We start from the raw sequence: 26807 nt of genomic DNA, 5'->3' as shown, positions 1-26807 counted from the left end.
GTAAGGGCTAGGCAATGGGGGTCAAGTGAGTTGCCCAGGGTCACACAACTGGGAAGTGTCTGAGGTCACACTTGAACCCAGGACCTCCCTTCTTTGGGCCTGGCTCTCAATTCACTGAGCCACCAGCTGCCCCTATATTTTGATTTTCTTTGTATCCCCAGCACTTAGTACAGTGCAGTGGTTGTTAGTAGTACTTAATAAATGTTTATTGTCTGATGACTGAAATCACTGACACTACCGTATCCTAAAGTATCTGTGAGCTCACTCTAAACATGCAGATAGATAGTGAGCTTAATTTCTAGCTGGGGCACATAAACACCTTCTAGGTGATAACCTTGCCTTAGGTGATATTTCCTGATCATCACATACCCCCCATACGCAGGGACAAATTCATGTTTAACTCCTTATGTCAATTAGGCTTTGGCTCCAAGTGCATTTAGGGAAAGGGGGATTTCTCATACATAATCTGGTTCATACTTTCAACCCAGGGAAACCTTGAGAATGTTAGTATCTGGCTCATGTTTCCCACAAAAAATCTTTCTGGCTCCTGCTCCTATCCAGGAAAACTCTGTGAATACCAAAATTTAGCCCATTTTGTTTTTCTACAAAAGAGTCTTTAGTTCTCCAGACTAATAAGATATCATAAAAAATTAAACCTGGAAAAATGCAGAATTGATTCATACCTGACCCCTCAATCACCAAGAGAACTTAAAAAAAAAAACATACAGAAATTCCCTCCTTCCCTCCAAACTATATAGTACAGATGGCACTTGGTGCCACCAAAAGGATGTCTTGGTTGCTCTTTGGTGCCATGCTAATCCTTCTCTTTCTAGGCTAGTAGAGGGTGCAGCCTGCATGTCTCCCTCCAAGTTCAAATAGAATTGAACACTTTCTCCTCTCCCGCCTACTCTTTTCAAGGTTCTCTTTTCTTTAGAATATAAGACTTCATCCCTCCTTTTGTATCTTTCCTCAGGAGAGGTATGTGGTTCCCTTCAGAGGTCTCCTTCCAAGTTCTTATTTTGCACAGTATCTCCATTCATTCTTCCCTGTGGTTTCCTTTAAGTTCCAACTAAAATTCCATCTGCTAAAGGAAGTCATTCCCAACTTCTCCCAATTCTAACGCTTTCTATCTATTAATTATTTCCTATTTGTCCTGTACATAGATTATTTTATTTATGTTTTCACATTGTCTCCTTTGTCAGAACATGAACTCCTTGAGAGTAGGGAATATCATTTTTTTCTTGTTTTCTCTCGCCTAGCTCCTAGCATAGTGTCTGGCACACAGTAAGCACTAAATAAATGTTTATTGATTGGTTGGTCCATTTTCCTTGACATCTTATATTTAGAGTATGTTTCTCATGAATGAGGGGAACAGGCAGACCTGAATACTTGTTACAGCCTTGGAAAAGGTACCCATCTCCAGAGAAAGAGGCATTGGAGTCAGAATGCAGATCAACTCATACTATTTTTCACTTTAGTTTATTTGTCTTTTTATTTGGGGGTTTGGGTTTTACACCAATTGTAGATCTCTGGATGCTGACACAGTTAGTAGATTCTCACAACAAATACCAAAATGGAAATATGTTTTGCATTATCATATATGTATAACCCAGATCAAATTGCTTACCATATCCAGGAGGGAAGGGAGGAAAGGAGATGATTTGTATTTTATAATTTCAGGAAGAAAACATCAAAAATTGTTATTACATATAATTGGAAAAACAAAATACTAAAAAGAAAAGGTCCCAATCAGTAAAGCAAAGTCTTCTTAAGGTCCTGAAGATCAAATTCAGTAATGTTAATGATAGTTGATATCTATTGAACATGTCCAACTTTCCAGAGCACTGTGCATGCATTATTGCATTTGAACTTCACCAAAATCTTGTGAGATAGGCATTACAGGTACCACTGTCACCATTTTACAGTGTGGAAACTGAGGACCAGAGGAGTTAAGGAATTGTTCATTGTCACACAGCTCACTAGTAAATGTTAAAGGTGGAATTCAAAGCCAGTTCTTAAGTGACTCCAGATGTCACATATTTTCTACTACATCCTGCTTCCCTAGAGTGGTAAAGGAGAATGTTCACTGTTCTGGCAATCAGGATTCAATTATAATTCTGGCTGTGTCATAGCTCACTGTGTGTCCCTAGACATGTCACATCACTTTTCTTCCTCCTATGTGAAGTAAAAAGCCTGGATCAAATTTTTTTTTGTTCCTTTCCAGCTCTCACATGCTGTCTCCACTTACAGGAAGATTAATGTACCTGCCCTGCTCCCAGGGTTTATTAATCCCAATACTAAAATATGTCAGCAGGAATTCGCCTAATTTCCTACAATGTGGTCAACTAGAGTCAATGTCCTTAGGCATTGAAAGCAGCATGATGTAATAATAGCAGCTGCCATTTACAGAGCACTCTAGAGTTCAAAATGCACTCTATACAGTGCTTCATTTGATCCTCAAAACAACCTTTTGTGGTAGGTACTATTATTCTCCCTATTTTGCAGATAAAAAACTGAGATTCAGAGAGTCTGAATCTTCCAGAGATATATACTTAGTAAATGCCTGAAGCCAGATCCAAACCCAGGCTACATCTATCTACTATACTACAAAAATATTGACATCAGAGAGTCAGGATTCACTTCCCAACAGTCATTAGTGTGTGAACATAGAAGCAAATCATTTAACCTGCCCTGGCCTCAGTTTCCTTACTGTAAAATGGCCAGGATGGACTAAATAATCCCAAAGGCGCCTTCCAGCCAACTCAATCCTATGGTCCTATGATATACATCATGTGACATACATTGATTATGTGAGCATCAATTTATAGAACATTAAAAACATTGAAATTCCACTCAATATCCAGCCTTTTTTGGGCTGGGAGGGAAGGAAAGGGATAGGAAAAACTACCAGAGAGGCTCCTGAATCACCAGAACATGCTTAGTTCACTTAAAGTTTCCAACAGAGGGATTTAGGATGTTTAAAGCTGTTTCTGTGAATCTTTGTCCAGGGAGCGTATGTACAAACAAACAGGGGGTTTTTTCTCCCTGTAAAAAGTTAATCGGCTTAAAGTGTGCAACTAAATAAGCAAAGCTTACATTAAAGGATGCAGAGAAAGGGTGCCCTGGAAGAAAGTTCTAGGAAATACAATATCGTCTCTATGTTCTTTTGTGGTCCCCCTATAAATATTCATGAGGCCCCCTTAATGGGGTCCATCGCTCTATGCAGACACAATTGGTTTTTTGTTTATTCTCAGGACCATGAACTTTGAAACGAGGAACCTAAATTTCAGGACTTAGCATTCAAGCATGTTAGCAGGACGGGGGATGGGGTGGGGTAGAGGAAGATTACATAGTAGAGGAAATGGAGACAAAATGGGATTCACTCCTCTCTCTTTTGACTGAGATTAAGTATAAGATCTGTTTAGGATGGGAGGCAGCCTGTCCCTGAGGTTTCCATCTGTCCCCAGCCCTGGATAAATGGCGTTTCTCTCGTGGAGAAATATAGCCATTGAATTAGTCTGAGATGTTGCCTAATTTTTTTAACATCTTAGATTTTAAACATTTGTTTGCATCATGGAATGTCTGATATGGAAACAGACATAGATAGAGATTATCTAGCTTATCCCTACCCCCAGATGACAGATGAAGAAACAGAAGCACCCAAAAGGGAAATATGGCTAAGGTCCTATAGCTTGTTAGCGGCAGAGGCTGGCTATCACCATTTCATTCATTAAATGAAGCACGTATTGAGTAACTACTCTGGGAAAAGGGAACGGATGGGAAGCTGTAGGAAAGAAAGAAAGAAAGAAAGAAAGAAAGAAAGAAAGAAAGAAAGAAAGAAAGAAAGAAAGAAAGAAAGAAAGAAAGAAAGAAAGAAAGAAAGAAAGAAAGAAAGAAAGAAAGAAAGAAAGAAAGAAAGAAAGAAAGAAAGAAAGAAAGAAAGAAAGAAAGAAAGAAAGAAAGAAAGAAAGAAAGAGAGAGAAAGAGAAAGAGAGAGAGAGAGAGAAAGAAAGAAAGAAAGAAAGAAAGAAAGAAAGAGAGAGAGAGAGAGAGAGAGAGAGAGAGAAAGAAAGAAAGAAAGAAAGAAAGAAAGAAAGAAAGAAAGAAAGAAAGAAAAAGAAAGAAAGAAAGAAAGAAAGAAAGAAAGAAAGAAAGAAAGAAAGAAAGAAAGAGAGAGAGAGAGAAAGAGAGAAAGAGAGAAAGAGAGGATGGGAGGAAGGGAGGGAGGGAGGGAGGAAGGGAGGAAGGAAGGAAGGAAGGAAGGAAGGAAGGAAGACAAGGGCTATCTGCCCTCGGGGAGCTCATACACGTTGAGGGGCAACATGTCCACAGATAAGTCAACATAAGACATTCACAAAGTACACACAAGGTAATTCTGGTGGGAGGAAAGTACTAGCCAAATGGGGGTTAGGTGTCAGAAAAGAGTCTTCTGACTTTCCACCAAACAGTTAATCCTCAAACCAACTTTTCCCTTTTCCCTTCCCTCATAGTCTACTAGCATTAATCTGACTCAGGAGTTTCTCATGGAAAATGTTGAAAGCCTTTTTGCTTCCTACTTCTAGATTCCCATTTACTTTGCAACTTAAAGCCAGAACTTTGGGGGAGAACGAATGTGCAGTTTGAAGTCAGTCACAACCTGAAAGTTGCCAGTGACTCAGAGGAACCATCTGTCTGCGCTGGCTGTTCAGTACCCAGGAGAGCACCAAACACAGGTAGGCATTTCATAATGTCATGTGATGTTGACTGGTACACCCCAACACACACACACACACACACACACACACACACACACACACACACACACACACACACACACACACACACACACCTTCTTATGGATCTAGAACCTCTATAAGCAACAAAAATCATGGAATATTAGGGTTGAAAGAGGCATCGAATCCAACCAGTACATGATCATTCTTCAATATGTTCCAAAAATGGTCATCCAGCCTTTGCTTGAAGGATTCCCTCAATTGCAAGGGATCATTTATTTCCCAAAGAAGCTCATTCCATTTCTGGATAGAAATTTTGAAGTTTTCCTGACACCAAGTCTAAATTGGCCTCTCTGCAACTCACCCTCACTGTTCCTAATTCTGTCCTCTGGAGCCAACCAGATCCAATCCAATCCTTCACTAGAGGGGCCCCTTAAATACCTAAAGATTTCACCCATACTCAACCCCCACCCCAACATCTTTTCTTCTCCAAGTTAAACATCCTCAGTCCTTCTAACTGATTCTCATATGGCATGATCTCATGGCCCTTCACCATCCTGGCTGCCATGCAATTTTTCCCCTCCTGGGTGATTTCCTACTTATTGATGATCTTTCTAAAATTGTAACTTTACAGAGTAAAACAAGCAGTTTGACCAAGGCAGAGCATAGATGCATTTAGTAATCTCTCCTCACCTCCACCCCACATCCTAAACACTGTACTTCTCAATGAAGCCAAAGATGGTATGGGCTTTTTTGGATAGTTAGCACACTGTTGACACATTTGGGGATGTAGAGACAAGAGATTACCTGGAAAGACTTTACAATTTTGCCCAGACCCAAACTGAAAGAATCTACATCCAGTAGTATTTTTGACCTGAGGCAACAGGCTAAGAAACTTTGCATAGCCAAAGCAGTGAACATTAAAACAAAAACAAAAAAAAAAGCCACCTCCCAACCCAGTAAAGGAGCAGAGCTGAGGTACTGGAAACTAGGAACTCCTGAATTTTGGTCCTGGGGCATATTATGGTGTAATTGTAAGAGTACTGCTACATTTGGAGTCAAAAGACTTCAGTTCAAATCTCAGCTCCCATATTTTCCAGTTGTGTGACCATGGGTGCCCCTGTGTGTGTGTGTGTGTGTGTGTGTGTGTGTGTGTGTGTGTGTGTGTGTGTGTGTGTGTGTGTGTGTCGTTCTTCCTCCTTGAGAGAGTCTGCTTGATTTCTGTCTTTGTATTGCTAAGGTCTAGCATGGTATCTGCCATAAAGTAGACATTTAATAAATGGTGGGCAAATAATTGAAGACTCTCAGGAATGAGGAAAAGCCCCTGGCTCTTACCTCCCTCCTCTTTCAGCAGTAAGAGGAGATGGGAGCTCCTGAAGCCAGAACTCTATTCTTAGGCACATTGTCTTAGACACTCCCAGTTCTTTTAAAGAGCTCATTAACTTCCAGTAAATATTTAAAGAGATAAATCCATCCCTCAAAGAAAGAGATGAGATGAATAGGTAATATTAGTCTCCCAAATAACCTATTCTTATTTTTTTTTAAAAAGAGGGCGGGATATTAATTATAATAATGCTTTCAATTTACATAACCTCATGTCTACAAAGTGGGGAGTAGGGAAAAGGCAAGTATATCCCCATTTTATGGATGAGAAAACAGTTTAAATGCACTATCCCAAGTCACATGGTAAGTGGTGGAACTAGTAACATAGCTACAGACTGAGAAGCTTTGTCTAGTTCAACCTTCTTATTTTGTGGATGAAGAAACTGAGATTCAGTGGTTTGTCCTAAGTACTAGTTGGAATTTGAACTGGTTCTTCCACTCTAAATCCAGCCTCATTTCCATTGTACCACACTGCCTCAAAACACAGGTCTTTTGACCTGAGTTCAGGGTTCTTTCCAATATTCCAGGTTCTTATCAGAATAATTAACCACTATTAAATAATATTAAAATGTGATATCAGTAGGGCAACTTCTTTGTTTAATTTTGACATTTATTTTTTTGCCCTGCAGAACAATTCTAATCCCTCCTTCCAAATGTCAGATTTTCAAATAGGTCCCTGTTAAGTCTTCTCTTCTCCAGGCTTGAAATCCCCAGCTCTCAAATGACAGTTTCAAATCCCACACCTAGTTTCAGATCAAGTCTGGTAAGGCAAACAGCCTTGATACACTGAAACTTTACTTAGAGCATGAATTAAATGCAGCTAATTCCATTTCTGCTCAAGGGCTATTATATATACATCCCCACATGCCCTCTCCTCAACCCTTTCCCCACATACACATCCCTTTTGTTCCAGCCCCTGCTACTAATGATCTAAAATGTAGTAGATTGCATTCCAGTTTGCAAAACACTTGACAAATGTTATTTCATTTAATCCTCACAATTCTGTGAGGTAGGTAGGGGAGATAACACTCCATCCGACAGATCCTTCTTTGGTTATGGTGGCATGATCCAAGTGATAAAGCATATTCTTTTTTCCTTTAGAAAGAGATCAGAACCAGAAACTTCATATTCAATCAGTCTTGCTAGGATTTTAAAAAAAATTTGAACCAATATTCATTCTTGATAGTTCTCTCTTTGTTTTATCTTTTCCTGGTTTAGGCATTAGATTTGTATGTCTCATGAAGAGTTGAGTAAAGTATTTTCTTTCTCAATTTTTGTGTATTTTAGGTATTTATTGTTCTCTAAAAGTTAAATTGAATTCATCTGGAAATCCATCTAGAGCTCCAAGGTTCATTTTCCTCATTAGATTTTTTTAGAGGCTTCTTTTGGGGGTTCTGTTAATTTGGCTATTTTATATTTTTAGATAGTCTTTTAAAAAAATCTTAAATCTCTACTTTGTTGGCTCCTAATTATATAATATGTTCTGATAATTATTCATATTTCTTTTCTTGTAATTTCACCTTATTTTTCTTCAAGCATTCCTAAAATTAAAAAAGAAGCATTCTATAAAATAGCTAAGCCTAAGCCTTAACATTACTAATCATTATATTTATAAGTTATATAAAATTACAACAAAATTGAAAGAAATGGGAATTTAGGTACAAGTGGAATTTACTAATTCTTACCTTTAGCAATCATTGTTTGTTTTACCTAACCCTGCTTTTGACTCTAGATTTGAGTAGAACTAATCCCTTAATGGAGTTAAAGGACCTTCCCTGGATATAAAACTGGCTTTGGGGTTTAAGGCCACTTAGGATCAAAAGCTCTTCTAGTTGGGTCATGTATACTTCTGGGTGGAGTTAAAAGTTCCAATACTGGATCTACTACTTACTGTGTAACCTCAGGCAAGTCAATTAGTCTCTCTAAATCTCAGTTTCCCTATCTATAAAATGAGGGAATTGACCTAGATGATCTCTAAGGGTGTTTCAAGTCTAGCTCTATGATTCTATGAACCTCCCTTTGTGCTCTTCCATTACTACAGTTATTTCTAAAGCAGGAAGCCTATGCAGATGGTAAGTGGCACACCTGGGATTTGAACTCAGATCCTCTTGTGCAAAACTGTTAATTCCATTCTCTTCAGAATTCTTCCCCCTTCTCTGAGGCTTGACCCCAGGTACATTATAGGAACAAGCAACTTAACAGATCTGACACCTTCTAAAGAATGCTGATATCATCAATCAATGAATTAATGAATAAGCATTTGTTAAACCCCTACTATGTACCAGGCACAGAGAGAACAAAGACAAAAACAAAAACAACTCCTTGAGGAGTTGATATTTTTTTAGGGGAAGACAATATGTGCACCTAAGTAGATAAAAATACTATATATACACAACATAAATGAAAGGTAATGAAGCTGGGGAGAAAAAGGAAAGGAGGCCTAATGGAGGAAATGGAATTTGGGCTGAGCTTGGGAAGAGGCTAAGGACCCTAAGATATAGGAATACATTCTAAGCATAAGCTATTAAACCCCAGAAGATACCTGTCAAAATACAAACATGCTACATGTGAGGGGCAGCATTGGCATCTATTAAGATGGATTCATTCATAAAGCAACTAGCAGAAAACTGGGGCAAAGGCTGGGAAGCTAACTAGGGGCACAGATGACAAAAAAAAAGAGGAGAGGGAACTCAGAATCCTGAGAATGCAAACAATAATGACGATAAACTTTGAGTAACATTCTTGTTTAAATCTGAAAACTCTCCCCTGTCTGTCTTCAAGGAGACAAGGGGTTAAGGAGAACTAAGAAGATGAAAGGAGGCTGCAAAAGATGCAACAGGCAGGAAGAGACTGCAGCTTTCATCTTCTGGGCATTGTTAGCTCTAGGCACCTCCAGAAAAGGCAAGGGAGAAAAATACATTATTCTGTATAAACATGGAATCCCAAGATGACAGTTTACATTTATAAAGCACTTGTTTGCAAAGAAATCTTCACATCAAGCCTATGTGATAAATCATGGGAGTGTGAAGAAAACCCATGGTAAAGTAGTAAATGCAATGGATTTATCCAGGATTGAAGAATTGATGGTCCAACTCCTACAATTCTGGTTTGATTTTGGACCCTGTAGCTATCTTTAGAACTGTCCTAAAACAGATTGAAACCTCAGAAATCATCTGGCCTAGGAACACAAGAACAAGAGGGATCTCATTGGAACGACTCAATTCAGACCGAAATCCCTCATCTCAAATCAGAACCAGATTAATTTCCAGAGGTGAAGGAATGGATAGTCCTTTGGAGGAACATTGGTCCCATGGCATTTGTGAACACATTTTTCCATGAAAAAAAGCATAGAAAACTTACATCTATATCCTGCTATAAGATTTATAAAGAGCTTCCCTCTCACCCCAACTCTGTAATGTGGTAGGTAATATGAACATTTTTATCCCCATTTTACAGGAGAAAATGGAGATATCCCTTTTCTTTTCCATGATAAGCATGTCCCATTCCTCCAGCTAATCATCATATGGCATGATCTCAATTCCCTTCCACATGCTGATCCCCCTCCTTGGATACTCTACAGTTTATCAATATCCTTCCTTAAAGGTAAGGCTCAGAACTGAACCCAAAACACCCTGGTGTTTTCTAACCAGAGCAGAGGAACCATCACTACTAGTTTTTTAAGAAAAGGGTAAATGAATGACTATTTGTCAAGGATGCTGGAGAGGAGCTGGCCTAAAGCAGATTATTCACCAGCAGGTTGAACCACAAGATCTCGGAGGTCCCTGATAGGTCTGAGATTCTGTGAGTCAGTTAGCCAAGGTCACAGATAATAAGTGGTAGAACCAAGACTTAAACTCAGTTTCTTTGTCTCCAATACCAAACTACTTAAGAAATCTTCAGAAGTGAGTCTGTCCCTTTATGAAAAAGGCAACTTTCTTTAAATGGTGTTTTTCCCCCTGTTTTAATTTGCCTGTGAAGGAGACAAAATAAAAATGGGTGAGGACATTGGTTTCCTCACTATAGATTGCCCAGTGGTAGATAAGAAATAATTTAGCACTATTGGATTCTGGCCAAAAGCCATTCAGCAGGCCAATCACATCCTTTCCAAATCAAGTGCCCTCATTAATCCAGTGCAGTCCTTTCCATGTGGGAAATGCCATAGATTCACACCACACACTCTTTCCAAGCAGCCTACTTTGGAAGGACACACGCACACGCACACACACATTTTGTGCCATATTCCTCTAAAATTGGACACTTGAGACAGGAGCATCCGCTAACTGCTGGAGAGTGAAAAGAGGGAAAGGAACGTAGGCAGAGTTCGGCACGACTGAGAACTAGCAGACTGACAAGATCCCTTCGAGACTGGTTTACTGGGGAGATTAGGACACCTGCTGGTTTCCATCTCTGCTCTAGGGCGCTTGGGCTCTGGTGCTCTTCCAGGGATGATCTGATGGCTAATTAGAAACATACAAAAAACTTCATTCATTCGTATTCTTATTGGTTGTGGTTGTGCGGGGGAGTCGTTTTGGTCTTTTCCAAGAACAAAAAAAAAAAAAGAAGAAAGAAAAGATCCTGGGAAAGTTTGGACGAAACACTCAAAAAGAATTAAATTGGAGTTACTAACTTCTTCCGAGATTGGAAAATACTGCACCCCCACCGCCACCCCAGTTCTCCTACTCCAATTTCGAACAGCCGGATAGGTATCTGGTCCTAGACACCAGGAGGTCTCTAGTCTCTCTCTACCCCATCACGGGCTGAGCTCTCCCCTCCCCCGTTTTCCATCTTACCCCAAGTCACACTAGCTCAGGCCAGTAGCCCCATTCGCACAGGAGCCCTCTAGCCAGGCGTCACCTAATACGAGCTTCAGAAGCAGCCAAGGAGTGGGTGCACACCAACTCGCCCGGCCCCTAAGTGATATTTAATGAGTTCCTCGCTGGGCATTGTTTTTCCTGAGAGATCCACTCCAGGGAGAGGGAAGATCTCCCGGAGGCTGAGGGCCCGCATGAAATACAGCTGCACAGGAATGTTAACATCTCATTTCCATCTCAATGGCCATCCCTGCCACGGGGCAATGGGAAAGCAAACTTCGGCTCCACTTCCAGCAGTACCTACCAGCTTTGCAGGGGTCGTGATAATCTAGCGGCTCCTGGGCATCGTCCCCTTCTTCCAGCACCGAGTAATCAAAGGCAGTGTCCCAGGAGTAATCCAGCCCCGCGGCCATGTGGGGGAAAAGCCCCAGAGGCGCCGGCGGCGGCGGCATCAGCAGCAACAGCAAGGTGGTCAGAGTCCCGAGCGCGGGCGCCCGGAGTCTGGGGGCCAGCGCCATAGGTGCGCGCTGCGCGCGGAAAATGACAGACGGCACGACGCTGCCCGGCCCAGGGGCAGAAGCGGAGGTGAGCGGGGCTGGCCGCAGGCTCGGACTGTTAAGCGCGGCGGCCGTACATGGCTCCGAGCGCGCAGTGCGTGCCAAGCGCTGCGCCCTCTACCCGCGCTCCGGGTACCCACCGCCGGAGCTGCCACTAAAGCTGCACTAGGAGAGACCGCTCCGCCCCTTCTCCCCCGCCCCAGCTGGACCACACCGCGTTCGCCTCTTAGTGAGATGGAGTAGCCAATCACTCGGAAGCTCTCGGGAAGGTCCCTCCTCCGCCGTGTTCCTCCAGAGCATCCGTGGGAAGAACGCTAAGAAGCCCAAAGAGAGGAGCGGGTGGGAATGTTTCTGAAGTCACCTCGGCTGCCCACCTAAGAGTCGCTAACCCCATAAAAGGAAAAAAGAAAATCAAGTTCTGGTCCTCGGTAGTTTTGTTTGATTCTGCACAACTCACTTCCAACTCCTAACAAGTCCTGCCTACCGAATCTCAGTTCTGGTCTCTGCAACCTCCTTAGCTCGCTCTCCATTCCACCTGCTCGGCTGTGGTTGTCATCGAAGCACCCAAATTCGGTGTCCTCTCTTGCCCTAGCATACAGTAGTCCCTGAAGGGTAAGGAAGGCGGACGCATGTTAGGACTTTGGGGAAGGAAAATAATCATCCCAGCCTCTCATCCAAATGGCAGGGGGTTGGAGGGTGGGGCAGGATAGTGAGTAAACACAACACTTTATGTACTTTAGTGTGTCCTTCAATTTTCTTTGCTGGAGTCCTTTTGCCCAGTCCTTGTGTTGGTTCTGACAGATACATCTATGGGGAGGTGGAGGATATTTCAGGGCTTTCACATTCCATATCACTGGTTCACGTAGGGGACTTTTTGTTTCTTTTTGTTTCTGGGAGTTCCTACTCTAAGACATGCAAAATTAGAGATATTTGGGGAACCACCTTTCAATAATAGAACATTTAAAAAGCTCTACTCTTTATCTCACTTGATTCTCACACTGACTTGATTCTCACACTGACATTTACAGAGATGCAAACAGGCCAGGAAGACGGATATACTCAAGGTGCCAACACTGTTTGTAGGAGCCAATTGAACCAGGGGACTCTGCCTTCAAGTTCAGAGTTCTTTACACCTTGCTGCCCCTTGTACAAGATTAATGACAACTTCTTATAAGCAAATTGTTAATAAGTATTGTATTAGCAAAAAATACCTCTAGCTTGCATGGATACCACAAATTTCTGAAGCCTAGATACTCTACTTAAACCAACCATCTTGTTGATCCACAGATGTGAAACTCAATACTGATGTGTATATATCATAAATAGAAAATAGAAGACAGCAAAAAAGAAACTGTGCCATCTAATTATGGACTATGTCTGGAAGGCAGCTTGTCTTTCTCTCAGACTCCAATTTACAACTTAACAAAATCATATTTTTAGGCAAGTCTAAAAATGGGTTTCATAGGTATACTTAGCTTAAATATATATATATATATATATATATATATATATATATATATATATATACACACACATACACATATATATCCAGTGCTGTCATAGAGAAAAGTAAAATATGTCAAATATGTTGATGTTTTATTATTAAACTTGGGAGAACCATCTATCATTTCAATGCATGCTGGAAATTTTAATTAATCATCCTACTTTGGCCCTAATAACCAAAAGGAGCTGTGGCAGCCTTGAGCACATCTCTGGTCCTTAGTTTCCTCCTCTATCAAATCAAGATTGAACTAGATATCTCCAAAAACCTTTAGTGCTCCAATTGCCAATGACTTCATTACACTCCCACCTTTGTGTGGTCATTACAAAAAATTATTTAGGTAAATCAGAGCTTTACATCCATCCTTGCTATAAATATTCCATGTCTGTCAAAAAGCTTCTCTCCATTCATCATTCTCTTTATTTAACAAATTACTTTTAAAGTACCTACTATACATGGCAAGATGTTGCATTAGATAGTAATACCAAGACAAATAAAATATGGTCCTGCCACAAAGCTTACAATCTAGCATGGGAAATAAGAAGTACGTATATGACATATTAGAAGAATGACATAAGTATGTAACAGATACAAAAAAGTAAAGGGGCAAATCACTTCTGCCAGGCAAAATTAAAAGTGGTAGCATTTTGGCAAGTTTGAAGGATGGGTAACATTTTGACAGTTAAATGCTAGACAGAGGGTGAATTGGGATAAAGAAAGGACACTAGACATAGGGAAGAGGTAAGCAGAAACGAAATTGTAAAACATGTAATGAGTATATGAGTGAGCAAGTTGGTTGGTGCATATGTGAGTAGGAACAAGACAAAAAAGGGGACTATCCCTTTGCACCAGACTGTAGAAGACACTGAATGCTCAGGTTGTTTGCACTTTATTTAGAAGGCAATGAGGATCCACTGAATACTTTCCAGTGCAGTGATGTAATTACTGTATTATGATTGATCATGACAGAGGGTTGGGAAACTGGTCCAATTGAGAAGTAAAACCTGAACTGTAATGGTAGCATGAGGCATGAGAAGACAGAGGCAAAGGTGAAACAGAAATTAGCAGTTAGATGTGAAGAATTAGAGATCAAAGGCAACAGATGATCAGCATAGATTACTAAAAAAAAAAAAAGAAAAAACCTGTAAAGCCTTCACTTCAGGAGAAATACAGAAACATAAGTTATAGGTGAAAAGCAATGAATTGATTTTTGACATTGAAGTCTGGAAGGCTAGCTCTACTTAATAGAGACCTACAGTTTCATATGCTCTTTTTCTGTTCTGCCATATGTATTTGTAAATGCTCCTTCTATGTAAGGTTTTAAATTCGGAATAAAAGCAAAAAATAATATAATAATAAAGAAATGGGAGTCTGGAGCTCAAGAAAGCAGTTAAGTTTGGAGATCTGGGAGTAATCTTCACAGAGGTGAACTGGAAAGGCCCAAAGGAAATGTTTTAGAGAGGAAAGAATAAAAAGAGGCACACTAATATCAAGGGGAACTGGAGATTATCAAAGTAAACAGAAAAGCCAACAAAAAAGGAGGGGCCCTGGAATCTAAGTGTGTTGTTAAGTGAGTTATTCACCAACATGAAAACACTGCAGAGATCCAGAAGAATGAAGGTTAAGCTCATTAGATTTGATAGAATGCGGTTGACCTCCACAGAGTAAGCTCAATAATGGTCCAAAACCATCAAGTGATAGAGAAGGAAGTCAGAAGGCAGTGAGATGACCGTGAGATGACCACTCTAGTATATGCCCTCTTTACTTTATGTCTGGATTATATTGCAGCAGTCTGCTGGTTGGTCTGCCTGCCTCCTACCTCTCTACACTCTATTCTCTACTTGACTGTCAGTGATCTTCCTAAAGCACAGGTCTCATCATGCCTCCTTCTGCCCAAAATTTAAAAACTTCATTGTAGCCCCTTGTAGTGAGAATGGACCCCAATAAAATCAGAGCCATCAGCTAGCTAGTCAGGCATGTATGATCTCACCCAAAGCACCTTTGATCTTGACAAACCCATTGAAGCAAACATTTCCCCAAGAATCTGGGCTAGATGGTTACATATTTACCTGTAATTTATTATCCTACAGAAAACTAAGCTTCAGTGAGGTAAACTAAGTCATTGTACAAGATTATAAATCATTACTAACCATTGTTCATGTAAAAAGCTTACCTAATCCCTTAACCTATGACACTTTTTCTATAAAAGACTAGCTGTGATCAATAAACCGTGCCTCTTATTGCTACCAATTCAGTGGCCCTCCTGACGCATGTCATCCTTCTCACCAAGTCTCATTCTCCTCACTCCTTCAGGTCCTCTGAATATTTGTCAGGACCCCTTGGGTTCCTCCCTATGGCTCCAAGCAACCAATATATAATCTCATTTGGCATTTAAAGCCCTTTATGATCTGGTCCCCTCCTACCTTTCTAGGATTCTTCCACCTCCCTCTAACCTACTCTCATGATCTAGCAAGAATGAATGGTCTCGTTGTTGTTCACACGAGACACTCCCATCTCCCAACTCTGGGCATCATCATAATGCTGTCCCCCATGCCTGAAATAAGTTAAGAAATTGGGAGCCAGGAGATCCTGGATCCTTCAAGTCTCAGCTAAATCCTCCCAAGTAGCCTTTATCCATCCTTGGAATTATTTCCAGCTCACCACCATACATATATCTTTTCATATATGTGTGTGTGTGTGCGTGTTGTCTCCTTTAGATTAGAAGCTCCTTGGGGGCAAGGGTTCTTTTGTCTTTCCTTCTTTGTACCCCTGGCACTTTGCACAGTGCTTACCTGATGGGAACTTAGTAAATGTTTACCTACTGGTTAGGTAGTAAAAGGGAGAGCTCAAGATTGTAGCAAGAGCTAGGTATGAATTAGCTAAACTTGTTTTAAAAATAAGGGATATCTGAGTATTCTCAAAGGTTCAGGGAAATCAGTGAAAAAAAAATGGTCAAAGTCCCAGAAGCAAGAGGAAAGAATCAGTTTAGGAAGAGGGGGCATTGGGGGGGAGGGGAAGCATTAAATGTAATTTTAGGAAGAACACAAGGATGGCAGAGGAAGCAAGCTTTTTTTAGAAAATTAAGCATAATAGTTACTATCAACATAGTCTACTATGTGCCAGGCACTGTGCTAGGAGCTTTACAAATATCCCATTTGATACCACCATCCTGGGAGGTAGGTGCTATTATTATCCCCTTTTTACAACTGAGGAAACTGGAGCTAACAGAGGTCAACTTGTTCAATATCACATAGGTAGTATGATGAGTCTGCATTTGAATTCAAGTCTTCCTGACTCCAGGCCCAGCATTCTATTTACTTTTGACACCCACGTCTTCCTTTATGACAAGTTGAGAAGATGAGCAAAAACCATAAAAGTTGAGGGCTTACACAGGTCATAACTTTTGTCAGTAAAGAAGGTGAAATCACCTGCTCAGAGTGGATTCTTGGGGATTGGTGTATTTAGAAAAAAACTAGAACAAGCATTGTTGGGAATATAATGACAGCAGAGTCATTCGTCACCCTTTTCAACTGGGACTAACCTGATGCCCCCATTTTCCAACCCAAAAACAAGATTAGGCCTAGCTACTGTATCACAGTTTAGGCAGCCCAAATTCTCCTAGTGAATAGCTGTCATTTCCTACTGCTAACTCCATCTTATCCTTTGGTCTATTCTCTAGGTCTTAAAGTGTTACAAGTTTAGTGGGTGGGCTATGGAATTTCTGCTCCCTGAGAATATTCTCAGAAATTATTACTTTACCAAATCAAAATCTATTTGGGATATAAGGCAATCTAAAATACTAAAGAGCAGTAAACCAATAATCTAGAGACCTGACTTGTAGCCTTTGCTCTGTATAACCTTTTCTTTTTTTAAAGCCCTTATCTTACTGTGTATTGATTCTAAGGCAGAAGAGTGGTAAAGGCTAGGCAATGGGGGTTCAGTGACTTGCCCAGGGTCATACAGCTAGGAAGTGTCTGAGGCCAGATTTGAAACTAAGACCTCCCATCTCTAGGCCTGACTCTCAATCCACTGAGCTACCCAGCTAACCCCTCCCCCCACCATGATCTTGAAGATGTCATTTCTCTCATTTAAAATGAATTAGACTAGATAAAGCTCTAAAACTCCTATGACTCAACAGTCTACGTTCTGATGAGTTTTTCTTAAACTTCCTTATTTTCTCATCAGTTTTGTAAGTTAAATTTGAATTGCATAAAATAATCTCTAATGTAAACCCTGTGAAACAGAAATAGGCAAATTCAGAATTAAAGGCCAAATAATATAGAAAATGAAATCCATTACCACATTCCTAAATATATTTGTGAGTCAATGTCTGTCATATACATGGACAAGCAAATGTCTCTAAAGAATGAATAAAAGAAATGATCACAGAACTTTAACGTACAATGCTTTAGGCAAGAGATGGTGGAAAATTCTGGTTTGGAATCCAGAGCCCTAAGTGTACACTCCTGCTCCTGCTCTGCCACTAACATGATGACCTTGGGCTTAGCTTCTCAGGATCTTTTCAAGTGATTGCTAAGGTACCGCAGACCTCTATCAGTCTAATACCTTCACAGTTTGCCAAGGGCTTGCACATAATCTATCCTCAAATGAGCCTATGCAGTAGGAAGTACAAGGGAAATAATGCTATCATTCTTACTCAACATATGGTGAGTTGCTTGAAAAAGGATGAAAACAAAAGAAAAAAGTTAAAGGAATCAGAAAGAATTTCAATCGATAAATCCACACTAGTGCATTATGGTACAAAATGTGATCTCAGTGTCAAATCCTGACATTGCCACTAGCTGTGAAACTTTGGGCAGGTTACTTAACTTTTATGTGATTAAGTATATAACATCTAACTAAGGTCCTGTCTTCCATCTCCAAAGCTCCAACACTATCATACCCTTATAAATGCTCTCATATTCATCATCACTTGATCCTCACCACAGCCACCAAAGCAGATCATGAACTCATTTTTATATATTTAGTTTTAAATGAAAATGTGAGAGATTGGCCAACCAACCAACCAACCAACCAACCAACCAACCAACCGAGTTTAAGCCCCAGTATTTGGTCTTAGCAAATCATTATAACCTCCATCTTTCAATTGATCAAGGCTCAATGTATCCCACAACTATGTATCCCACAAAAATTATTCTGAAAGTAAAATAAGATGTAAGAAAATGCTTTTAGAAAGTAATAAACGCTACAAGAATGCAAAGTAATATGTCCTGGGCCAGAAGCTATAAAATAATGAGACTTGTAGGAATAGACTATGAAGGAAATGTTCTTTAAATCCAAGACTTTGAAACTACCAAAAAAAAAAAGTCAGAAGACAAAATAAGAGTGGAAAAAAATGAAGTTAAAATTTAAAATTTTTTTCATAAACATTAAAATTTTATGTGAAAAGTTGGCCACCTCTTTATATTCATATTTATGTGATTATTATTTAACTACCAAAGGCTACCTTGTTTTTCAGAATGAAAAAAGAAAGCAAGCATCCATTGAATCAGAAGTTTAACATTTTTTTTATTACTTAAAAAAACCAACTTCAGTTAAGGTACGTACAACACACCAGAACCTCAGAGAGGTACTTGATACATTATACTGGTTTGCTAGTACTCAAAAAAGCCAGGTGGCAAATTATGGCTTGCACAGAGCAGGAGTGTGTACAAAATGAATATAATCAGCAAGCAACAACTGTTTCCTCCCAATTTTGTCACCGAACATCCTTGCTTATGGGGATTTATAAATTCAAGTTTCAAACATTTTAAAAAGCCCAAGTATAACTGCTCTTCCATGCGGTGCTAATTCACAGCAGGTGGCTTTTAAGAAGATTAACCCACTATTGTCCTTCGCATAGAATCAAATGTTATTTCTGCTTTGCTTCCATTCCAGCCTAAGAGAGCACAAAATAATTTCCTAGGATGAAGCTACAGTATATTGCACTGTCACTAAATAATTACTTAAAAAGAGTCCCCTCCCAAACTCAATTCATCCAAGCCTCCCATATAAAGCCTTGGAAAGAGCTTCCTTACTTCTCTTCACTGAAATACTGAAGTAATTCCCATGACTTTTCTACTCTTCCTTTGCATGTTCCACCTACAATCTTCAAGAAGAATCAAAAGCAATCTTTTGGAGAACGGCTTCTTATGTAGGATGGAACTATAACATTCCTTTTTATCATAATTAAATCTTACATTCTGCAGCTAAAATGTATTATGTAAATTTTTGTATTACCTACAGCTAGTATCTAATCTCTATAAACCTGTGAACTAAATTTCCAAATGGCCTACACAGGAAAACATTCTTCCATAAATCTTTATGGCCCTGTCCTCTTTTATGTCAGTTGCTGAAACAGTTTTGATAATTATGTAGTATGAATGAAGACAAAATTTTTCAAGCACTTGTGTGTTGATTTTTTTTACTACTCACTCCACGTGTTCAAACCAACAAATGGGGTTATACTAAGACATGCCATTAATTTGTATTTAAATCCAGATGGAATTTCATTATATAGCTCCAAAGGAGCTATTTTCCAGAATTCATACGCAAAAAGTCCTTCTGTAGCTTAACTTTTCCTGTACAACACAAGTTACATTTGTAAACTATTCACTTTTGTCGTAATTCAGAACAATTTCAAACATTTGCTTGCACAAAATTTGGCATCAAATGGCTACTAAGTAGTTTTGAGAATTGAAAAAAAACAAAAGTTGTATCAAAGTGAATAAAACTGGCTTACAGTTCCAAGTTGAAGAAACCTAACTATAGTGGCTGTCATTATGAACTGCAACTTGTAACAACCGAGTAAGTGATTACTTAAAAAACCTGAGCATACAGGTCCAGCTCAGATAACATATTTCAATAAAATTCTAGTTATCCAGTCTCTATTTAAGGGTAATATGCAGAAGAGTCTAATATGATATATAAATAAGGCTTTACATCCCCTTAAGCAGACTCCTCTACTTTCACCCTCCTCTTGTGCTAGGATATACAAAAAAGAGATGTCACTTTATTATTTATCTGTTTCAATAGAAACATGCTTACAGAAACAAAGGCAAGGTTTGTCCCTTTTAGCAATTTTTGCATTGATAATGCACTTAGACTATTGTGACAGAAACAATATTAACAAAAGAAAGAAAAATCACATAGCATTTGGAAATGACAAAAACAATCTCCATTTCATTAACCAATTCAATTCACTAATCCCACTTCAACAGTAAGAAATATAAGTTTTTCAAACTATAGTCATCTATCTACCTGTAACTATAGAGGCACCAAGAATCAAAAAGCCCTTCTTAAGATGAATTCTCTTTCATCTTTAGTGGATTTAGTTAAGAAAATTGATTTTCACTAAGACTTAAAAGAACAAAAGGATTTAGTATAACTGCACTTAAACAACAACTAAATTTTAAAATGTATTCATAGTAAGACAAAACACCTGCAATTCAATTATTCTTGACCAGATCGTGTGCTTTTAAAAGTACTGCAACATTCACACATTTGGGTTTTAAATCATAAGCAATTATATTTTCATAAATGTAGCTAAAGATCTCACTTGTCAAAGTAGTTGAGAATAGGAAAGGGAGGAATCAAAATGTTTTACTTTGGGGATATATTTTGGTGTACTTTTTCAGCTTGGTGAATATGATTTCACTTAAGATTTACTTTCTACTTCTAAACACACTCTCATTTCCTCATAGAATCCTTATTTAGGGGCAAGAAAGCACTATTTTTTCAAATAATTTTGTCATTCACACAGCTTACATACATCATGAAAGATGCACAATACTGTCAGTTTCTAGAAATATATCTTAGAGAGACTCCATCCAACTACAAGACCTATTATCCATTATGATATGTAATGAACTACACAAATATAACATTATTTAGGCTTAAACACAGATGTTTTGTGTCTTTAAAAATATTAACACACTATTATTCTATATAGTTACTTTGTCTAACAAAAAATGACAGTAATTTAATCATGCCGAGGAAACAATTTCAAATTAGATTCTTCTGGCCAGATATATTGCAAAATTGATCATCTCTACACTTGGGAATTTGTGACCTTTATCTGCTTGCTTTAAGAAACAGTCATACTACATCCCTACTTTTCATGTAGTACACCAACTCGAACATACCTTTCAAAGGTCAGCCAAGAATGGATAGTCATTAATTTTGGAATTATACTAAATAATATAGATGTAAGCAAGGACTTTGGACTTTGAAGTGTGGGTTCTCTGGTCTTGAAAACAACACTGTATACTAAAACTGACATTGAGAAATAATTGCCTTTTTGAACACTTTTCAAATTGCAAACACATCTATTTTCACAATCAAAACAATTTTGTCAGGAAATTTTATTTTAATTTTCTGAACACTCTAAAGCAGTAATGCTTTAGATATTTTATGTGTCCAGACAGGATTAACAAAATTAAATGCTCTAAATTACAAATTTGGCTCCAGTGAAAGCCTCAGAAAGAAGAGAAGAAAACAACCCTCTCCCGAAAAATAAGTATGACTGACACACACACACACACAGTGAAGAAACCCCAATGTTTCATGCAATGGTAAGCAAGATGTAAAAAGCTACCCAAATTCACATATTTCTACACCAGATCATCATCAGAAAAAGTACTCCGTAGTAAATCTGTACATCCAAATGCATTTGGGATCTACAACTAAGTTACATTATTTTATGTTATATACATTTATTACCCTCTCCCCCTCCCTCCCATTTTTTCTTATAATGTCTTAAGTAAAGCCTTCATTCAAACCCAAACAAAAGATATAAGAAATTGGAAGGGGGGGATAGAAGGGGGATGATAATCACTTTAGACATTCAGTTAAAATGTTTATGTAAAACTCAAAATGTTTGATAAAAACAAATATTCTCTTCATTTAACATTTTGCTTTCTAACTGTACAGTAAATTGCATTGTAGAGAATACATCTCTGTCTTCAGGCGGTATCTTCTTTGGATGGAATTAAGATGTAATTTGAAATTTATTTTAAAGATAAATAAATGGGAAATTGGTCCAAATAGAACGACAGCAGATATATTACATGCAGGTTTTAATATATATACTTTTTAATTCTCTTAAACAAATGAATGTAGGTATAGTTGATACTGGAAATGCAAATAAACTGGAAAAAATAGAGAGCCCAGATCCAAAATATAAAAACATCCCACTATCCTGACAATGGCAGCAAAAATAAGAGAAAAGTAATCTTCTGGAACATTATTTTTTCGATATCTAAATTCCAGAAAGATTTCTATTCATATAATTTTAGCAACCAAGTTTCCCACTTTTTATTTAAATGGAACAAATGCTTTAAATAAACTGTTTGTCCTCTTCACTGAAGAGAGCTAGTCTATTCATCTTTAATGAGCTAGTTTTTGGGAGGATTAGCCATGTACTGTAGTAATGCCTATAGCATACAATCCAAGCATTTGCTGTGAACAGTTGGAGAAAGCAGTCAGTAAGAACCTAGGATCAATGAAAATAGATGTTACTTTAAGCCATCCACGAACAGAGACCCACAAAGTACCCAGTGTTTAAGCCCAATTATCTTCTTGCGCTTTACGTTGTGCAAGTTCCACCCCCACGAAACAGTAACTGATCCAGAGTTCCCAGTTTTCTTATTTCTCTAGTCAATTTTCACATTCGTATAGATTTTTCGGACAAAGGCACTTGTTCCCATGTAACCAATTGCTCCTGAAAAGGCAAAATAAAAATATTTAAAACAGTATTTGTCATCCATAGATATTTAAAATGACCTATTTTAAGAGTTACTAATTTAGAAACATTTCATTTATTATCTTCCAAAATGAACAAAAAATTCTGCTATACAAATCAAGTGTTATATATTAGTCCGATTACAGGTTTTTGAAATTCACATATCAAAGAGAATTTTGCATAGCTTAGAACTGTGAGATCAGGGCATGAATCTTACAGTAAGACAAAATTTAATAATGAACAATGTCTATATTGAAGGGTCTTGAGCAGTGGTTCTCAACCTCTCAATTTGTAGCAATGAGAATACATAATGCATATCCGGTATTTACATTCCAAATCATAACTGTAGCAAAATTACAGTTTTGAAGTAGCCACCAAAATAATTTTTTGGTTTGGAGTCACTGCAACATGAGGAACTATATTGCGGGGTCACAGCATTAGGTTGAGAACCACTCGTCTTGAGGTTCTTCAAAATGATGACATGCAAATCTAAGCGATTATGTCTATTTTAGGAATGTGTATACACACACATACAAACATGAATGTGCATGACTGAGGACCAGCTCCCAATCTGATACCTTAAAGATGAGTTGAGCTAAGGTTGGAGATTGTTCTCTCATATGTTTGAATTTTTAAGTATTTATAGAGCACAGTAAAAATGGCATAAATGAAGGTAAAAATAAAATGCCATGAATTACAGAAAGATTTGACCATTTACCTAATGCTATTCTTTATCTTTAGTGCAAGATATCTTAGCAGGTAGAAATAAAGTGATTTATGGGACTTTTCAGGGCTAAAACCAAGATCTGAACTGCTCTGTTAAAGGTAGCTAGAAAAGGAACATTTTTCAATTGACATTTTTATTCTTAGTAATATTCTATTCTAATAATATTTGTTTAATTAAATTGTTATCTAAAGGCAGAGCCTGTATGGTTTCAAAAAATTTCTCCCTGACCCCCCAACCCCATGAATTACCATTTTTTAAAATATTTAACTAGCTTTATCAGTTTTTATTAGTTATTTGAAAGAATCATACTTAGGTAGAGAAAGTATGGTACAGAGCCAGCCTCCATGTTAAGGAGAGAGATTTGAGTTCAAAGTTCTACCTGTGTCACTTATTATAGATGTGACTCTAGGCAAGTCCCTTTCCCTCTCTGTGGCCCAGGCAACTCTTATCTAAGAGTGTAAGCTGCAGAAAAGGTACTGTCCTATGCGGGTAGAGGAAGCTTCCTCCCCAGGAAATTCTCTTTGCCAGAGAAATCATAGGTCTACTACCTATTCCTCATGTTCCATGCTTAGCTAAGTATAAGCCAACTAAAGCTCAAAATTCCAAAAGGGTCTAATTTTAATTAGTTGTTTTACTGATAATTGGTGCTTCTTTCCCAATATGAAAGTTAGTCAACCAGTTACAAAGATGTTACAAACAAAAAAGTTAGATCTAAGTTCATAAATAACTGAAATTTTAAATTAAACTTAACTTCTTATATAACACAAAAATACTAATAGAAAATCTAACAAATAATAGCTTTATAATAAAACTTGCTTTAAACCAAATCCAGTTTTCCAGACCTTTGATACAAAGTTCACCTATAGGCAAACAGTATAAAAAAAATTTGCTTGGGGCACAATTTCTTTTGAACATGTCTCAAGAAATAGTTTATAAAAAGGCTTCTTAAAAAAAAAGATAACCATTAACTTCAAGAGAGTTTGGACAACTACTTTGCCAGATGTTATTAAGGGGGGGAGGGGGGGAACTTCTGTGTATGAGTTGGATTAAATGGTCACTTATGAATGTACAAATTTTATGTTTCTGTGAATTATGCTATCATGAGTAGTATATAATAAAAACAAATATATAACAAAATGTGACAAATACATAATAAAACAAAAATATTTTTCACAATTCTAAAGATAAAAGTTCCTCAAAACAACCTAAAATCTAGTTAAGAAAGTAGAGATAAAAAACTTGTATTACACCTTGAAATACTTACTGTTTTTCCCTCAATTAAAAAAAAGATATCAAGTATATATTTTCCCTTCAAATTATCAATTTCTCTAACACATTTTAGCAACTGAAATAAATGTGTATAATTCCTGTATTATGGTGACATTTTAATCAGTTCCAGCGTGAACAGTTGAAAAAAAAAAAAGATTAAAACTGAAAGCCTATAAGCCTATTAGAGAATAAATGGTTGAGAGACTGCCAGAACAGCAGGGGCCCATGGAATGTGCCAAGGATATCCGCAATAAGATGAAATTTCCACAGGAAAAGCACTCAAAAATTTTTGCTAGATTCATTCCACTTTCCTCATAAATGTCAAGATGTTGCCTCTCTAGGTCTTCCCAAGATTAAGCAAATAAAAAAGTCATAAATAGCTAATATGTAACTACTTTAATAAAAGACATAAAAAATAACTCCATGCTAAAATTAAATTCACCAACAGAAAAGAATTAAATATTTTATGCCTTTACTTAACGAAACATCTTTGATTTTGGGTATTTGTTAAATAATTATAAGGTGGAGATAGGAAAGGAGAATGAGAAATTTTGCTACAAGAGCTCAACAGGCAATCTTCCAAGAAAAATTAAACTTCTGAAATAGACAAATTAATGTTTTACTACCTTGAGGGTTATGGAGGCATAAAGAACATGAATAAATGAAATTCACAGGAAATGTATAAAACTCATTGTAACCTTAGTGTTTCCATGAGACTTTTCCTTCAAATTTAAACAAAATAAAAATTGGAAGATTTAAAACTGGATTTTACAAGTCCTCAGAAGACATAAAATTGGGGCTTAAAGATTATTTTCCAACCTTCCTGATCACAAAAATTTGGCAGAAAATGTAATTTTTTACTTTTCGATTACTATACTGCTGTGTTTGTAATTTTAACAGATTTATTGATTAGTTTCCAAGCATTTCTCAACTTACCACACATTATCCCCAAGGCTGTGCTAAATACCGCCATATAACCAAAGTAAAATGCTGTTTGAAACAAGCCATACATCCTGAAATGAAATAAAAATAAATGTGTATTTTCCTTGTTGGCCTTTCACACATTAACATATACAGACGATAAATGACTATATTCAGACTTCTGAATCTTTAGAGAAAGGGCTAGAAGCTTACTCTATAAATAAAAGAAAAAATCACCACTTACTTTGTTTTGAAAAAATAGTAGTAAAAGGAATACATGTAAACATAGATTGCAGTTGATGCAGCAGAAAGAAAGCTTGTCCATTGCCTAAAAAACAAACATATAGCTCTCTATCAAATAAATAGCAGTTATACAAAAGCCTTGAAATAAAGTATTCCTTATTCTGTGAAACAACCTTTAAGAGCATAATTTTTTAAATTCTATTTGGGGTAAGAAAAGCATATTTTTGAAAAATATATGCATACATGATACCATAGAATAAGAACAGTGGTGACACAGAAATGTTAGAAGCACAGATGTTCTGCATTGTCTTGCTGCATTCACCATTATATAATGACCTGAGGAGAATAATTTAATTTCTCTGCTTACAGTTTCCCCATCTTAACATAATGCTCCCTATTTCTTAAGTCATGAAGATGTCTGAAGATTATGAAATTTGTGAAAACTATTACCAGAACAACCATATATAAAATATCCATCTGATTTATTTTCCTTTTTTGTTAGAAGTATGTCTTTTTAAATTTATTATTTTTCAAAATTTTATTTTTCTCTCTTTACTTCCTCCCTCCAATTAAACAAAGAAAAATAATAGACTTGTAACAAATACACAAATAATCAAACAATTTCCCAGACTGGTCTATTCCATATCAATCTGCACCCTAAGTCAGTCACCTCTCTGTTGGGGATTGAGTCAGTCGTCTGGAGTCATAGCTTTTTACTGCAGGGATGTCAAACTCAAACAGAAATGGGAACTCATGTTAACTAAGAAAACAAAGCACGAGACTGTGCCACATTGTGGTTTACTGCAATGATTAGAGTTCTTTTAAGTCTTTTAATGGTGTTTGTCTCAACAATGCTTCCTTGTTTAAGTTAGACTGGTTCTATTCTTTTCACTATCTAGCAATTCTTACAAATCTTCCCAAATTTTTCTGAAATCATTCCT

The 26807-nt window shown here is 37.7% G+C and overlaps 2 protein-coding genes across 3 annotated transcripts in view; both read right to left on the bottom strand.

Annotated features, from left to right (window-relative positions):
- The window catches only part of TLL2 (tolloid like 2), a 173322-nt gene extending 160411 nt beyond the window's left edge, over positions 1 to 12911 (bottom strand). The window contains exon 1 of the mRNA XM_007478707.3: positions 11211 to 12911. Within this exon, the coding sequence (XP_007478769.2) occupies positions 11211 to 11424 (214 nt within the window). The 5' untranslated portion in view covers positions 11425 to 12911. The remainder of the gene's footprint in view (positions 1 to 11210) is intronic.
- Positions 12912 to 18468: 5557 nt separating this feature from the next.
- The window catches only part of TM9SF3 (transmembrane 9 superfamily member 3), a 76568-nt gene continuing 68229 nt past the window's right edge, over positions 18469 to 26807 (bottom strand). For both annotated transcript variants that reach the window (XM_007478705.3, XM_007478706.3), the window contains exons 13-15: positions 25868 to 25951; positions 25639 to 25715; positions 18469 to 22685 (exon numbers count right to left, since the gene is read on the bottom strand). In XM_007478705.3, coding sequence (XP_007478767.1) covers positions 22618 to 22685; positions 25639 to 25715; positions 25868 to 25951 — 229 coding nt within the window. In that variant the 3' untranslated portion in view covers positions 18469 to 22617. The remainder of the gene's footprint in view (positions 22686 to 25638; positions 25716 to 25867; positions 25952 to 26807) is intronic.

Source organism: Monodelphis domestica, chromosome 1, assembly GCF_027887165.1.
Source record: "Monodelphis domestica isolate mMonDom1 chromosome 1, mMonDom1.pri, whole genome shotgun sequence".
NCBI lineage: Eukaryota > Metazoa > Chordata > Mammalia > Didelphimorphia > Didelphidae > Monodelphis > Monodelphis domestica.
This window is presented reverse-complemented; position numbering and strand designations above follow the sequence as displayed.